The following is a 17,120-nucleotide window of genomic DNA, read 5'->3' on the forward strand; positions in this document are numbered from 1 at the left end:
TTAGACAATGATTCAGAATCATATCATAAATAAGAACATTAATAAAATAAATGAGTTTTTTGGCGGGATGGGTTTGGCAGGACGGGTTTTTGAATCAACAATAATAAAAAGATTAAAATATCATTAATCCGCCGCTTCAATACGGATTTAATCCTTTTTTTTTAATACAAATCACATGACGGGTTAAGAAATTACGGAACGGGTTATATTTCGGAAATGATTTATATGGCGGACGAATTTGAATCAATATTTATATACTGCTTTAATACGGGTTAAATCCTCAGTTTATTAATAATTATCTCGTGGACTCGTGGTATACCGTTACTTAATAACAATTGTAAACTATAATATAAATAAATATGTTATAAGGAGATACAATTTACAAAATATTTTTATACTAATTTTAAAATTAAATCATCCCGCGGTACACCGCGGGTTAAAATCTAGTATATATATAAATAAATAGGTGGAGGGGTGGATCAATTTATTAGTATCAAAATATTTAAATGGGATAAAGGTTTACGGTAAATAAATTATTCATGTCCTCAAGATATTAAATCCAATACCTAAATTTCTTTCTAATGTACATTCCTAACAACCAAATCATAACAAATGCGGAACATCAGAAGGGAGAAGCAAAAGGTTGAAATAATTATGTCCCAAACCATATGAATGAGTACGAAATGTTGCACTAGTGTAAGAAATAAGCGCCTCGCCACATGTTGACTTGTACCATTATAATTACGATGTTTGAACTCATACACACATATTTGTTTGGTGACCACATTTGTGGTTTGTTTATGTTTATTTTTTTATACCAAATAGTTAATATATACACAAACAAACAAAAAGCTAAACGTTTTTATTGGTCGTTTGGATTTCGTCTACCGTCTATGTGCCCGATTGGTTTCACTGAAATCATATTGGAGTCAAATCCATATATATATATATTTTTGTTTTTGGTTTTAAATATATGATTTATGTGTACAAACAATAAGAAATTTTTAAAATAGACATCTACAAGTCCCTTTTCTTCTGGAGAAAATGTGGATTAAAAAGACTTCTTCAACTTTACGATCAATGAACCCATACCCATTTTGAAAATTATTGAGTGAAGTATATATAGAAAAAGAATTTTACCTTTCGTAGACATATATGCAAGATGACTAACTATAGTATTTTTTCTTTGTAAACTATAACAGATAATTACATTGGTCAGGTGTTTCTCAATTCTAAAAAAGTAATATTCATTTACAAAGTGGCCACATAAAAAGGTTTGAAATACTAAAGCTTAGTGTTTTGTTTGGTTTTACAAACTTTAAATGCAAGATTACACATTTTTCTCTTTTCTTATCCAACATAGTAATTGTTGTCAAATAGAAGGTATGTTGAATGGCATGAAAGCTTGGTTTGCTTCAAGATAAACACTACGATGAGGTAGGATTTTAGAAAAATTGTATGCAAATCATTAACCAAATGCAGCACTTAATGTAAAAACATTTTTTTCGAATCAATTTATATTTTATTCAAAAAAAAAAATTTGTTGTCAGATGTCAATATAAAAAAAAATCAAATTCGGAAATGTGTTCACTATGGTAGTGCGTAAATCTTTATCGAATCCTCAGTGGTTTGCAGCATTGTATGTCGCTACCAAAATTTTAAATTCAGAACATCATGATTAATCTAGTTAAAATGTTGTTACTGTTTGAGATGTGTTACTATTTTTTCCCTACTTCGTATTGCCTCAACTATGTTCTAACTCTTTAATCATGTTCTAGTTTATTTATGCATCAAAGGTATTAGAAGTCTCCTATTTTAATGTTGACAATAAGAAATCGCCTATTTTCTTTCTTAAATGTCTGTCGGTTGATATCCGAAAGGACTAATAAAAGAAAAGTAGAAGAAATCTATTAGAAAATACTACAAAATAGGTCAGTGTCGGAGAAAAGTTGATGACATAGTCAGTGCCGGCCCTGATAAATATGAAGCTCATACAAAATAATATTTTTTTTGTGGGTTTTATCGATAGAAGTTAAAATTTGAGATCAACTCTTAAAACTTTAGAAAAATGAAGTCTATTTTTACAATAATAAATAGATAAATTTAAAATTTGGGATAAAATCTAAAACTTTCAAAAAAACTGGGGCCTACTTATGCGATAACAAAAAAAATTAGGGCCTAATTTTGTTACTAAAAATCTTCAAAATTTTTGAGGCCCAATACCCATGTATCTTGGAAATGGGTCGCGGGCCGGGCCTGGACATCATCAACCATTTTTACGTGGAAAAACATACATTAATTTCCCACAAACGAAGACTTATATTCATAACTAAGATTTTTGTTTCTAGCGGAGAAAGTGTCAAATTCCAAAGGTGAAAGTAAGGAGAAAAAAAAAAAAAAACTCTAGATAAACAAATTTTTTTACTTTTCTTACAAATTACTTCTACAATACTAATTCACTAGATTATTACAAATACAAAATTTATACAGAAAATGACAATAGAATAATTAATGATGGTTTAGAAAAATATTGCCAAAAATGAGCAAAAAATAAGTAAAATATAAGCAAAACATATTAATATAGTCAAAATAACAAACAAATGACAAATATATAAATTATATGTTGAATTTTAAGCCATTAACTTAAATAGATATTTATTGTCATTAATTAACTTGTTTTACTACTTTAGTTTTATTCATTTTACTAAATCGTTTTTGGTTGTTAATAACTTAAACTTCTACTAATAACAATATATATGCTTCTTCTTTTTGGTGCACCCACTAGATATGATTTAAATAAGCATTTTTAATAGATCTCTTGTTAGAGTATCTACCTAAACAAATACAAAATAAAAAAATTACATTTAAATCTATGCAAAATCTATATTATTAATTGGGAAGCATTGGATAAAAAATACCATTGGTTTTTAGTGTTTTTAAATAACTTCATTAAGGGTATAATAGTAATCACAAAATTAATTTATTAAATAAAAAATAGTTTAATTCTTTTAAATAATTATTAATTTCCAAAAAAATAAACTAATTTTCTCTCTCTTATTAATTATAAACGAAAATTTGAAATTATTTTTTTAAAAATTGTTAACTAATAGGAATTGAAAAACTAAGATTTGATATCTAACTAAGATTTTAATTCAAAAATAAAACAAATTTTAATAGACTATTCTATATCAAAAATAAAAAGAAAAATAATATCATTTTAATTCAAAATTAAAAACACTATCATTTAAAAGATTTTTTTTTTTTTTTTTCGGCAAAATCAAACTTCATTAAGATCAAAGAGTTATTACAAAGACATATACAGAATTACTGTAACACAGTTATTACATACGCAAATGTATGTGCCATACACTAAGATAAATACAGCAGAAGGGAGTTTGACGATGCTTTCCGTAGACTAGTCTTACTCGCTAACCAATCATAAGATCGGTTATTGTCCAACTTCATATTTGATTTTCTTTGTTACGATTTGTATGTAGCAACTTGTGGCTGAAACTTTTTTTAACAAAACGTAGCATTAAACCCGATGTGCCCAGAACTAATTCTGAAATGTAGACACGGTGGCACCAAATCTTCCGTACCAAGGTCTTTATAAAATATTTTGACGTCTCTGTAACTCTCTTCAACAAAACCACATATAGTTTTATTGTATTATGCCAAGTACCCGACCCTCTCGTGTTAATAGGTTCCCATCTAAACATCGCCGATGCATCTCTCATCCACCAAATCTGCTCAATACTAATCAAATTTTGTCGCCAATATTTGATCAAAACCACACAAAACCTCAACATCTCCATCCAACATAAGCCAAATTGGTGCAGCCATAATTCCATCACATAAACAATATAAGCATGAACGGGAGCAACAAATTGGTTAGATTGGAGAAGTGATCTCACATCATCAAAACCAATGTTGATATCTCTAGTTTTGAATTGCAGCAATGTTTCCTTGATACTAAAAGAAATAAACAACAAAGGAAAAAGAATCATAGCACCGATGCAGAGAATTATTAATCTCTTTGAGCAAGGCATAAATGAGATACCAATCTCCAACACGAGCATCACATGACTTCCGTATATATGACTAGTAGTACATAGTTTGGACTTCCATATATATGACTTCCGTATACACGACTTCAATATTCCACCACCTTCAATTTTGAAATTCAGATCTCCTGGATCCCATATCTGGGTTTGAAAATCCTTTATCGATTTAGAGAAATTGAAGTCATGGTCATGGTCTCGATGGTGTTGGAGACCAAAGGAATCTGAATTGAAACAAAGGAAGCTGCCTGGATTTATCCTCAGCGGAAAGACACCGATATTGTTCCTACACCATTGCCGGATTTTGATCGGAAATACGAACTCTCGACACGAGAGAAAGACGATGAGATATTGAATCAATAACAGAAATCGGATAGCCATAAGAATCACTTTGCCGATGTTATTGATATATACAGAACAAGAAACTTGAAAACTAACGCAAATAGAAGAAGGATCCGACCGACGCCAGAGAAGCCGACGCCGGCCGAGATCGAAGAATAACGAAGCGGTTTTGCCTGAAAAGGTGGCTTTGGAGGAATCGCCGAAACGAGAGAGAAAACGGTTAAATTAAAACTTCTTTCACTTAAAAGATTTATCAATGGAGGACTTTAAAATTTTGTAAGAAAATTAAATACAAATATTTTAAGATTCAGTTTTGTTATAATATTTTCACAAATTTTAAAATAATTTCACAATTTCTAAAATACAATTTTAGGTATTAACAACTCTTTATATTTATGATGAAATAAACTCAAATAATAATAAATTTAAAGTAATTATCATTATAGCCTTCGTTTAAAGCAAGTTTGATAAATATCTAACAATAGATTGTATCTATTAATTTCTAAATTATTTTGCGTTTTATTTTTTGTTTTTCAACCGGATGTTCCTTAAATAAATCCCTAATATATTGCACACAGTTTTCAAATAATGTAAACTAATTATATATTTTGAATTCAAAACAAATTATGCAGCAATAATATATCCCTTTTAAAAATGTATCTCAAATTTTTATTTTTAGTCCAAAAATCAAATTAATTATGATTAAACAATAAAAAGAAGAATATGCAAAATTTAGCTAAGGAAAGAAACATTAATAAATTTGTTAAAATATATTTGTAACTTTAGCAGCATATATATTAATCTACAAAACTCACAGTATGTATATGGTATTTAAAAATACGCAAATAAGAATTTGGAACATGATTTTAATGGAATGAAATGAGAATAAGAATTACGAGACGGAATGAGAGGGGAACATAAATTAAAAATCAAACTAAATACCCAATTGGTATGAGTTCAGGTTATGAGCACTATATAAAATAAATTTGTTTACATACATAACCCTGTATGTACGTTTTCAGTTACACATATTTCTATTTATGCCGGATACTGGACTGTCATATTTTTATTTCACGTATATAAGACGGGTTATGGGACCAAAAATTTATGACATATATAGGACGGGATATGTTTTCCGTTCTAAAATAGTTACGCCTAGCTAATATACATGAAATAACCAAACTCAAACCGAATCTATATCCTATTTAACACATGTAATCAAACTATTAGAAATGTTTTGATTAGTTTAGAAAATAAAAAAGTAACATCATTTAACTTTTGCAACTAAATTATATCTTAGTTTTATCTTAAATATAATTTCGCACGTACGTGTAGGTCCGGATCTTAAAATATAACTATGCACTAACGCAACTGAATTTCGTTTATTACTCTAATTTTATATTATTTGTACTATTATAAAGTTCACTAACACAACAAAATATTTTATATTTTTAAAATCTATATAACAATTTCTATAAAAATATCTCTACACGTACGTGTGAATCCAAATCTAATACACTAAAATATATATCATAAAAACAACGAAATAATTTATATTGAATTAAAATTTGTTAGAACTTTTTAAAAAATATGAAACCCCGCACGTACGTACGGGTCATGATCTAGTGCTTATTTAAATGTAAAACATTTTGTATTTGTTTAGGTGGATAACCTAGCAAAAGATAAAACTCTTTTAAGAAGAAAGATGAAGACGAAAATGTACATAAGGATTTAAGTTTCATAAATCAAATTGTCAAATAGCTGGATCTATTTTACTGCCACTAAACTAAACATACAAATTGATTCTTATTATCCTTTGACAAAAGAAAAAGATTCTTATTATCAAGAAATATCCAAATGGTAAAACAAGATATAAATCGTTCTAATCCTACCAAAAAGATATCAATCGTTCTAATGTGATTTGGGCATGCCATGAGAGCCTTCTCAAATATGAAAAACTAAAACGCACTATTATGATTTCCTTGCATTTTATGTTTAAGACACACAAGGAAAAAGAATTTTGTGAAATCTTCAAACATTATAAAACCCTAGAATTTCGAATTGGTAAAGTGAAGTCTCTCTCTCTCTTAGAGACTTCCTCTTCGTTAATTCTTTTCCAACATGAAACGTTACGTTTTACGTAAACACCCACAAATAGTAAATTTGAGATTGCGTCTTCGATTTCTTTTGCAAAACGCTATGATTCACCATTCTTCGAAACCAGATACTAGAATCACCGTTCCACGGTCGAGAGTTGTAATACTAGTCAACATGTGACATCCACTCAACAATGTCGATGGATATCACGCCGCTGGAGCTCGAGATAGGTGCACCTCCCAGCATGGAAAGCTCTCCCAAAGTAGCTTCACTTCTTCCATCCGAGCCCAGGGCGAAGCATATATCTATTGTTATTAGTTGATATTTAAGTTAATAATAACCAAAATCAGTTTAGTAAAAATGAATAAAATTGAAGTAGTAAAACAACTAAATTAATGACAATAAATATCTATTTAAGTTAATGTCATAAATTTCAACATATAATTTATATATTTGTTATTTCTTTGTTATTTTGACTATATTATTATGTTTTGCTTATATATATATATTATATAAATATTTAAGGTATAATTTTTTGTTTAAATGGCCTAGAGAAGATTTTTTCCTCACCTAAAATAAAACTAAATCTAGTTTTCTTAATAGAAATCTATATGTAGTATTTGACGTGCTCACTTTTAAAAAAAAAATATAAATGTAGTTCAAAATTTTCTTTTATTTTCTGTTCTAGTAAGTAATTCATATTCTCATTTTTAATATATTACATTAGTATTTAAAAGTATAATTTTTTGTTTAAAAGGCCTAGAGAAGATTTTTTCCTCACCTAAAATAAAACTAAATCTAGTTTTCTTAATATAAATTTATATGTAGTATTTAAAGTGCTCACTTTTAAAAAAAAAGATGGGGCTTTTGCAAAAATGCCACTTTTCAAAAATACCCCTTTTTAAAAACCTTATAAAAAATGCTCTTAAAAATATAAGATTTTCCCAAATATGTATGTAATATTATTAAAACATACACAAACTACATTTTCTATGTATCTAAAATCTTATAAATACTTTATAAATACCTTATAAATGTATTTTAAATACCTTTAAAAACCTTTAACATATCTTGTAAAACCTTTGAAAAACCTTTAAAATCCTTTAAAATAACTTGTAAAACTTATAAAAACACCTTATAAAATCTTATAAATACTTGGATCGAGTCTTCAAGTAGTAGTTATAATCCATAAGTACCTTATAAACCTAATAAAACTTTATAAAAATTTCAGATTTAAAAAGGGGCATTTTTGAAAATGGACATCTAAAAGGGGCATTTTTGAAAAGGGGGACACACCAAAAAAGATATTTTTAACAATTTCCCAAAAAAGATATATGTAGTTGGACTTTTTAATTTATTTTCTGTTCTGTTAAGTAATTTTTATTCTCATTTTTTTTAGAATCTATAGTATATTGTGGAAATTAAATAGTTTTTGTATTTATCTTGATTTATGATCTTTTACATAAATATATGTAGAAACAATTTCGAAAAAAACAGGAAAGAAGAAAACAAAATCAGTATTTGAGAAGCTATTAGAGATTTGTATTCATTTTTTTAGGAAAACACAAAACAAACATGGAAAGGAAATTAATGTTGAATGAAAAAATAAATATGAATGGGGTCAAAGACATAAAATTATGGCATGACATGGAGGTCAATTTGGAAATTTCGTACCAAAATATATAATTATAATTAGGTGAATTACCCAAAATTTAAAATTTAATTATATTTAATTTTATATAATCCAATTACCCATAATTTGAATTATAAACCCGGATTAAGTATGGGAAAAATGTCGTTTTATCTCCCAACTTTCAAAAAAGGGACATGGAAATAGACGTTGACTAACGTTTGAGACATGGAAATTCGTTGACCAGGCCAAAATAGACATATCGTTATCAGTCGTTAACGGAACCTCTAACGCCCGTTATCACCCGTAACGACTCTGTTAATCAACTTTCAAATTGTGGCCATTTTAAACATCAACTTCATATGTGGTCATTCAAAACATGAACTAATCGTTGACTAACATTTGAAACATTAGAATTCGTTGACCAAACCAAAATAGCCATGTCGTCATCATTCGTTAACAGAACCTATAACATCCGTTATCACCCGTTAACGACTCTGTTAGTATGTCCAAAACGACGTCGTTTTGAAAATAATCGAGAGAAAATCAGGACAAATTTTTTGTTTAAAGCATAATCCAAGGACATGGTTTGATATAGAGACAATCGTAGAGCCAGTAATTGGAAGCAAACATCGTTTATATATTTGTTTTAAATCTAAAAAGGAATCATGGAAGCAAACTTGTAGACCCATCATAGGACTAACTAAATGTAGCTTTTCTGAAATGGAGATAGAGATAATATGATTATTCATCTTGTTGAGCTGTTGTAGAAATAGATTTGGGGATTTGGTGTTTTCATTTGGGAAAAAAAATTTTGGACATACTAACAGAGTCGTTAACGGGTGATAACGGATGTTATAGGTTCTGTTAATGAATGATGACGACATGTCTATTTTGGCCTGGTCAACGAATTCTAATGTTTCAAATGTTAGTCAACGATTAGTTCATGTTTTGAATGGCCACATATGAAGTTGATGTTTAAAATGACCACATTTTGAAAGTTGATTAACAGAGTCGTTACGGGTGATAACGGGCGTTAGAGGTTCCGTTAACGACTGATAACGGCATGTCTATTTTGGCCTGGTCAATGAATTTCTATGTCTCAAACGTTAGTCAACGTTTATTTCATGTTTTAAATAGCCACATATGAAGTTAACGTATTGATTGACCACTTTTTGAAAGTTGGGAAATAAAATGACATTTTTCCCGATTAAGTATTGTTGTGCAAGTTTTTTTTGGTCTTGAGTCCACGTACTAGTTTTAGTTGTTGTGCAAGGTTTCTTTTCTTTTCAAAACCATATGTAGATGAGGTGAACCAGGAGCGTGAGTGCTAATGCTGGTGGCTTCTGCATTCACTTATCTCATCCCTAAATTCTCCATCTCTTCTTCTTTGTGATTCACTTCAAATTAATTACTTAACCAGTAGTAAGCCAACCTAAGTCGATGCAAGATCGAGCCGACATAAACCGGATTAAACATTTAAACAGCCGGTATTTAATAACTGAACAAAATTCCGGCTCATAAAAGGATGAAACAAGGGCTTGGAGAACTGAGCCTGTTTAACTTATTCTGTTAATTAAAAAAAAAAAAGCTACAACCTAAAGCCGTATCCACATCCATGTGTAGGAGATTAGTGATTTTGCTGGTCATGATGAAGCATGGCGATGCAGAACATACTTGACCACTTCGTAGAAGGAAACCACTATCCCTACAGACGGTCCTGCACGCGCCACTCGTGGACCCATTCCCATGAACAGGCCTCTCATCCCTCCATCCCTGTGTGCAAGTATTTCTTGTTATGTCTTAGTTTCAATACAAACACAGAGCTTTTAACAAACGAAAAATGGAATCTTTCAAATATGCATATACATACCTCCAAACCTCTATTAGTGTCTGTCGTGTCGTCATTATCAATGCCCTACCAGGGTCCTTCTGAATTAATGAAGGGAGAAACATTGAGTATGGTGTCACAAGTAAACAGACAAGTTTCTGGAGGAAAGCAAACAAACCTCTATCTGTCTTCTTGTTCTTGCAACGTCAAGAGGACAAGTAGAAGCAGCAGCGATACTTCCAGCTATAAAACCAGCAGAAAAGGTTGCACCGAAAACACCAAGAAGATTTGTGTCATTGCCCGCAACTCCAAGAAGCCTCTTTTTTATCTGTATCAAAGGGGATGGTCAAAGCAATTCACTTAATTTACGTTAATGTATTTGGCATAAACTGCCTTAAAAAACTCTCCGCATTGTAAAACGCCTAAAACATGTCAAAGATCTTACTGGCTCGAGGGTCGACCAGCAGATTGCTGAAAATGGAACATCACGGGCAAGCTGTGCACCCAAACCTCTCCAGAGAACACGATAGTTGTGCACTGTCACAGGAAAGATGTATATCAAAGACTAAACAAAAACAAATCCCTGCCTCTTTGTGTCATTGTCCACATGCATGCATCTTGGGTTGTGATTGCTAATTAAGTGCTATGCATAAGAGAGGGTAAACTCTACTTGATTATACATGCGTTGGAGATTATGACTTCAGATATCAAATTATCATCATTTCTGTGGCTTGAGAAGAAGGAAAAAGAAACTTACAACTACTTTCAAGGTTATTTGCTGTCCTGACTTCAGAGAATACACCAACTAGAGTTTTAAAAACTCCCGGAGGCTTCACACCAGCTTTTGCTTCTTTGAATGCCTACTTAGAAAAAACAGTAAATAGAATATGAATAGCGAGTCACAGAAAGAGTACTACAAAAAAAGAAAGATCTCACTGAAAAAAGCATAACACACATCTAGAGTTACAAGAATACACACACACAGAAGAAGTACAAGCCAATACCTGCATACGCGTTCTTGCAAGATCAATAGGATAGCACACTGTACAAGCTAAGGACCGCGCTAAGGACCCTGCCACAGTAGGCACACAAAATGTCATAGCAGGAGCTTTCTCCCGAGATAATTCTTCCAATCGGTTGCGAAACATATCATAGAATGGGAGATATATCCCAACCTGTGCAAAACTTGAGAGTTTACTAATCCATAGACTATCCAAGCAAACGAATCCCGCAAATGTAAACAAAAGAGCATACCATGGGCACAGCTAGGGCAAGACCAGCATTAGTCCCTCTCCACAGGCGTGCTAGACCCTCCTGCATCAGTTCTTGCGTTAGGATATAGAAAAATAGGAAGTTTCTAGCTAAAAAGCATGCCACATACACACAAAAGAAACAGCTAATTATCATCTTCTTAACACTGTGAGACTATCAACAAGATGAAAAGACAAGCTCACCTGTCGTATGATCTTGGTGAAGACATCAAAAGTTCCTTTGTACTGGAAACAATCCGGTGGGCAAATAGAAACAGTACCTTGAACACCAGCGCGTGAACATGAAGGAGAACATCTCAAGTCTGCAAACATCTGAACCCAAAATGCATTGATTACATAACTGAGCAGTGAAAATGTAGAAAGTATTCACCTTTAAAACAACACTCGTACGAAACAAAAATTTCAGAGACATACCATGTTTGGTCCAAAAAATGCCATGCGTCCAATGGAGTTACTGAGTGGGTGAGAGTAAGACATTCCGGCGGCTTGAGCTTGCAATCGAGTCTGATAAACAAAATCACAGTATAAACATTAAATCCCTCGCAGGTAAAAACATAGTTTTTCGGCGAATTAATTAACACAAGAATAGAAATCTCCTACCTTGACAACGTCTAGAGGATTTAAAGTAACAGCGGACAAAACCGCAGCTCCGGCGGCAGAGAAAACTCTTTCCGTGAACCCTATATTGTTTTCCGACAAACCCTTCTCCAACTGAGGCCGAGAAGCTATACCAAATCCGCTCACATCTCTTATTCCACCATTAGTCGAATCAATGATCGAAAAATCACGGCTTTCTATTGCCGCCGGAGACGACGACGACGACATTTCCGAAGCAATCCAACTATTCTCCGCGCGCTCTGCTTCAACCATTTAACTTTTTTTTTACCCGAATTCTTGGTAAAACAGATATTTTGATTCAATCAAAGGCTTGAATCGAATCTATGGTTTCTCAATAGGAAATTTTCTGATTTCCAGGGATTTAGAAAAAAAAGGTTTAATTTTTTTCCAGATTCCTTGGAGAAGAGGGAAAAAACAAGAGAGAGGAGGGGAAGGGAAGAATAGGGCAAACCAGAGCCACAGAGGAACACTGGAGACTTGAGTGGGTAACCACACAGCAGAAACTAACCCTAAAAGCTTTGACGCGGCGTTTTGGAATGTTCTACAAGGCCTAATCTTAACCGAACAAACCGAGACGTCGACTTCGGTTTGGTTAAACCCCAATCGTGTATTTAACCAATAATTATAGCCACGCTTTCATATCGAAACGAGCCAAAAAAAACAGAGACGGTCTAATTTTCGTGGACAAAAAACTAAACACAACACACGGTCTTAACGAATGCCATTGAATAAGAAATTTCGATTAAGTAAGGGGCTCCACAACATATGCTCTTTTTTTCTTTTTAAGTTGGTGGTGAAGAGGGCTAAAGAGTGGCGATCCACGTGTCAAAGTGTCCACAAAGTACGTCTCGGTTTGTTCGGTTTGGTTAAACCAGTTGAATATTCAACCCATGGATAGCACGTTGTGAAGCGGAATTAGGTAAAGACGGAGCCGGTCCTTTTTGCTTGGTCAGCAAGTACGGTCTTCACGAAGGCCATTGAATTAGAATTTTCGATCTTTTGGGGCTCCACAATAATATAATTCTTTTGTTATGGAAGTAATTTGGTGGTGAAGAGGCCTTACGAGTGTCAAGACACGTGTCTATGATTCCACCTTGTACACCTCGTTACTAGTTTGTGTACTGACTCAAATCCTGTGTTTTTCTTTCAATAAGTCGGTCATTCGATTTTCATTGATTTGAAAATATTTAAAGTTTATGTGGTGTTGTTTTAATTTAAAGTTTATGTTTAATAATTTTGGTGGTTAAATTATAAAGGGATTTAGTTTCACATTGGATAACAACACAAAATATGGACATAAATATATAATTTGTTGATTAGTAGTGCATACAATTTATTTTATTTTCTCATATGAAATTCAATATTAAATGTCTTTTGAACCTAATTATGTTAAATAAAAAGACCAATATCAAATATCAAAATAATGCGATTAAAATAGAGAAATTGTTAAAAATGCCCCTTTTTCAATACCTTTTTCAAAAATGTCCCCTTTGAGAGTCCATTTTTAAGTTTGCCTTCTTTTAATTTTTAATGACCATTTTACCCTTATTTGAAACAAAATTAGGTCCACAAAATACAAAATATTTTTTGGCAGGAAAAGTGATCCCGTAATTTTCCCGCCAAAACACTTGTAAAAACTTTTAACATACCTTGTAAAATTTTCCCGCCAAAATTTTTTTTTTGCGGGAAAAGTGATTCCGCAGTTTTTTTGGCGGAAAAAATTTACAAGGTATTTTAAAGGTTTTACAGAGTATTTACAAGTGTTTTGTAAGGTTTTACAATGTATTTTAAAAGGTTTTACAAGGTACTTATAAGGTTTTATAAGGTATTTATAACTTGTAAAACCATATAAAAAACTTGTAAAACCTTATAACTTGTAAAACTTTATAAAATAGCTTGTAAAATCTTATAATATCTTATAATTACCTTATAAATACGTTGTAAAACCTTTTAAAATATATTGTAAAACCTTATAAATACCCTGTAAAAAACCTTTAAAATACCTTGTAAATTTTTCCCGCCAAAAATTTAACGCCAAAAAAATTGCGGAATCACTTATCCCGCAAAAACAAATTTTTGGCGGGAAAAAATATTACGGGAAAATTTTACAAGGTATTTTAAAGGTTTTACAAGTTTTTACAAGTGTTTTGGCGGGAAAAATTGCGGGATCACTTTTCCCACCAAAAAATATTTTGTATTTTGTGGACCTAATTTTGTTATATTTTCTTATATATTTGTGATATATTTTATTAAAAGAAGGGTAATTTAGTTATTTTGTACATAAAAACGAGTATATTTTTAAAAATAGACAGCCAAAAAAGACATTTTTGAAAAGGGGTATTAAAAAAAGGGCATTTTTGTGAGTCTCCCATTAAAATATACAGGATAAAAAAATTAATGTTGAAAACGTATTTAATCCAAATCATGTTAGAACGATTTATATCTTGTTTTACCGTTCATATACTTTTTCATAATAAGAATCAATTTTGTTGGTTTGTTTAGTAGCATCAAGATAGATCCAGCTATTTGATTGACAACTTGAGTTATGAAACTTAATACATACCTTTATTTACATCTTCTTCTTCTTCATCTTCCCTCTTAAAAGTGTTTTATTTTTTGCTAGGTTATCCACTTAAACAAATATAATAAAGTTTTACATTTAAATATGCATTAGATAAGCATTTTGGTTAACTGTTTTTTTTTTTTTGTATTTGTTTAGGTAGGTACTCTACCAAGAGATAAATCTAATGAAAATGTTTATTTAATTTATATCTAGTGTTATTAGTAGAAATTTAAGTAATTAATAACCAAAATCAGTTTAGTAAAATGAATAAAATTAAAGTAGTAAAACAACTGAATTAATGAAAGTAAATATCTATTTAAGTTAATGTCTTAAATTTCAAAATATAATTTATATATTTGTCATTTCTTTGTTATTTTGACTATATTATTATGTTTGCTTATATTTTGTTTATTTTTTGCTCATTTTGTCAATATTTTTATAAACCATCATTAATTACTCTATTGCCATTTTCTGTATAAATTTTACATTTGTAATAATCTAGTAAATTAGGATTGTAGAAGTAATTTGCAAGAGAAAAATAAAAGATGTTGTTTAACTAGAGATTTTTTTTATATATTTTTCATTTCTTTTATTTTTGTAATTTAACACCTTCTCTTAGATTTTATTGATTCTACCGGAGCCAACTACGAAACCCTGGGTTTGGTTTGTAGCGAGGCTTGTTTTAGCGCCGTCATTCTTCTCATCTTCACGATGGTTGTAATCCTGGTGATCAGACCCAAATTCCCGGACTTCAGCATCCAGAATGCAGAGATTCAGCAACAATTTTAGAACAACAAGATTGATCTGCAGATCGTAGCCACATTCAAACTCAAGGCTATTTGGGCTTCACTGCATTACACGTTCAGTTTGCTTGGGAGATGCCATCTTCAGATGACTTCTTCATCAAATGGATCTCCAATTACGAAACACTGCACCACAAAGATAGAGATTTGAAGGTAATGTATCTTGTGTATTAGTTTTTCTTCTAGGTTGTTTATGTTTTGTAAGCTTTGTGCCCAAATCTAATTAACAAACTATCCTAACCACTCTTTTATCTTTCTTTTGTAGATTTGTAATGTACAAGAGAAGATTGTATAAATCGATGAGCCTTATTATAAAGCCCATTTTCTCCACTAGTTTAAGTATCAAAACTAACGAAAAATATACAGGATTGTTTAATTTAATTGTCATGATATATTATTTATATTCTTATGTGAAAATAATTAAAAATAGAAAAAGCATTTTATATAAACACTTACAAATTCGAATCATTTTTTTTTCGTCTGACAGCTATTCGAAATCATGTAGTTCCAACTTCCAATAATATACAAAAATTCACAAAATGGAAATAAAAGAAGAGAAAACATAGACATTGCTATGAAAGGGAAGAGTTATTTATCTTCTTTGGTATTCTTCCTCCATTTCCAATTAAAAAGATTCTTAAGTCATCAACTCATACCCTCTCCATAGATTCTGCTTCTAGACGCTCGGAAACATCTGCTAAAGAATTCAGATTGCATTGAATCAAAGCCTCCACGAAGAAGCATGTCTCTTCCTTTGTGTTACCTTCCGGCACATCCACCACGAACGATTCTATGACCAATGTCCCTATTCTCCCGCGTATCGTCTCCGAATGCAACGAAATGGTTGAAGAATAATTCTGATTGGATAAAGAACATATTAAATTTTGTTTTTTTAAAAACAATAATCTTGTCGGAAAAACAGTAAAAGGAATCTCCAATTTACCTTGAGTCTATGATCACCACCAACGATCCTAATGCCGAGAATATGTTCATTGTCGTCAAGAAACTCCAATATCTCAGTGCTTTTGGTAGCTGGTAATCCAGATTTAAGATCCACTTCTCGTATAGTGCCAATTTCCAGCTTCTTCCCTTCTACAACACATCTACTGATAAATGGTTTGTATTTTTGTGGTTCATCGAATCTCCTCACAAGTGACCACACCTTTTACACAAAAAAAAAAAAACAAAATCATTAACATCTCAAAAATCGTATCTTTTAACGGTATAACATTTGAAAAACAGAGCAAAGCTTACGAGATGCAGAGGAGCTTTGATGTGCTTAACGAGTGTAGAGCTACATTGATTCTCTACAAGCTCGTGTCTATGGTGCCTCTTGATGTTCTCGCTCTCCACCTTCTTTGTCTCTTCACCGTTCATCGTTCTCTTAAGTAGCAGCAATTTAAATAAGCTGACTGGACAAAAAAAATACTTAAATATTTTGTGCCTTTGCTTTTTTTCACTCAATAGTACAGTACCAGTGCTGCTATTTAAAGGATGCTCTTTTATATTGACCAATATACATACTCTTCCAAGATTCTATGAGTGAATTTATTTTTAACTTATCTGTATTCCCATTTTCTTGGATTATGATCCGACATGTCAAATACAGATCGACGGATTGTTGACATTATTGTAGAGGATTGTAACATTATACTATTTCATGAAAAATATCTCTAACAAAATGCTATAAGTTTAACACATAAGCACAAATTTCTTGCTTGTCAATGACTCAGAATCAGAATATCTTTAGAATGTTTTTAGAATTGCTCATATATAGTTTGACACCTAAACATATTTTCTTATGGAATTGTTATCATTTTTGACACCTAAACATTTTTCGTAGTTAGATGTTATCCTTTATGCAGTTTACCTTGTGTGGCTTTCAAAATATCTGAAATGGATAA

General features: G+C 31.3%; 2 protein-coding genes across 2 annotated transcripts; both read right to left on the minus strand.

The window, feature by feature from the left end:
* Positions 1-9,587: 9,587 nt before the first annotated feature.
* On the minus strand, positions 9,588-12,574 carry LOC9303551 (mitochondrial carrier protein MTM1). Its single transcript, XM_002869484.2, has 10 exons — positions 11,833-12,574; positions 11,647-11,736; positions 11,416-11,544; positions 11,216-11,275; positions 10,966-11,136; positions 10,719-10,821; positions 10,407-10,498; positions 10,140-10,289; positions 10,004-10,062; positions 9,588-9,906 (listed from the first exon to the last, which is right to left on the minus strand). The coding sequence occupies exons 1-10, from the start codon at positions 12,100-12,102 to the stop codon at positions 9,777-9,779; spliced, it is 1,254 nt and encodes a 417-aa protein (XP_002869530.1). The 5' UTR covers positions 12,103-12,574; the 3' UTR covers positions 9,588-9,776.
* A 2,219-nt stretch (positions 12,575-14,793) lies between these two features.
* Positions 14,794-16,798, minus strand: LOC9305602 (abscisic acid receptor PYL10). The gene is made up of 3 exons (XM_002869485.2): positions 16,471-16,798; positions 16,160-16,378; positions 14,794-16,073 (listed from the first exon to the last, which is right to left on the minus strand). The coding sequence occupies exons 1-3, from the start codon at positions 16,591-16,593 to the stop codon at positions 15,867-15,869; spliced, it is 549 nt and encodes a 182-aa protein (XP_002869531.1). The 5' UTR covers positions 16,594-16,798; the 3' UTR covers positions 14,794-15,866.
* Between the last annotated feature and the right edge of the window lie 322 nt (positions 16,799-17,120).

This window comes from Arabidopsis lyrata (assembly GCF_000004255.2).
Source record: "Arabidopsis lyrata subsp. lyrata unplaced genomic scaffold ARALYscaffold_7, whole genome shotgun sequence".
NCBI classification, from domain to species: domain Eukaryota; kingdom Viridiplantae; phylum Streptophyta; class Magnoliopsida; order Brassicales; family Brassicaceae; genus Arabidopsis; species Arabidopsis lyrata.

Excerpts from the sequence above, each read along its gene's own strand:
- LOC9303551 (XM_002869484.2), bottom strand. The coding sequence starts at position 12,102 with ATGGTTGAAGCAGAGCGCGCGGAGAATAGTTGGATTGCTTCGGAAATG. Across the intron at positions 10,822-10,965 it reads TTGCAAGAACGCGTATGCAG|GCATTCAAAGAAGCAAAAGC; the intron begins GTATTGGCTTGT and ends TTTTCTAAGTAG. Across the intron at positions 10,499-10,718 it reads AAATAACCTTGAAAGTAGTT|TGCACAACTATCGTGTTCTC; the intron begins GTAAGTTTCTTT and ends TTCCTGTGACAG.
- LOC9305602 (XM_002869485.2), bottom strand. The coding sequence starts at position 16,593 with ATGAACGGTGAAGAGACAAAGAAGGTGGAGAGCGAGAACATCAAGAGG. Across the intron at positions 16,379-16,470 it reads TCAAAGCTCCTCTGCATCTC|GTGTGGTCACTTGTGAGGAG; the intron begins GTAAGCTTTGCT and ends TTTGTGTAAAAG. Across the intron at positions 16,074-16,159 it reads GTGGTGATCATAGACTCAAG|AATTATTCTTCAACCATTTC; the intron begins GTAAATTGGAGA and ends TTATCCAATCAG.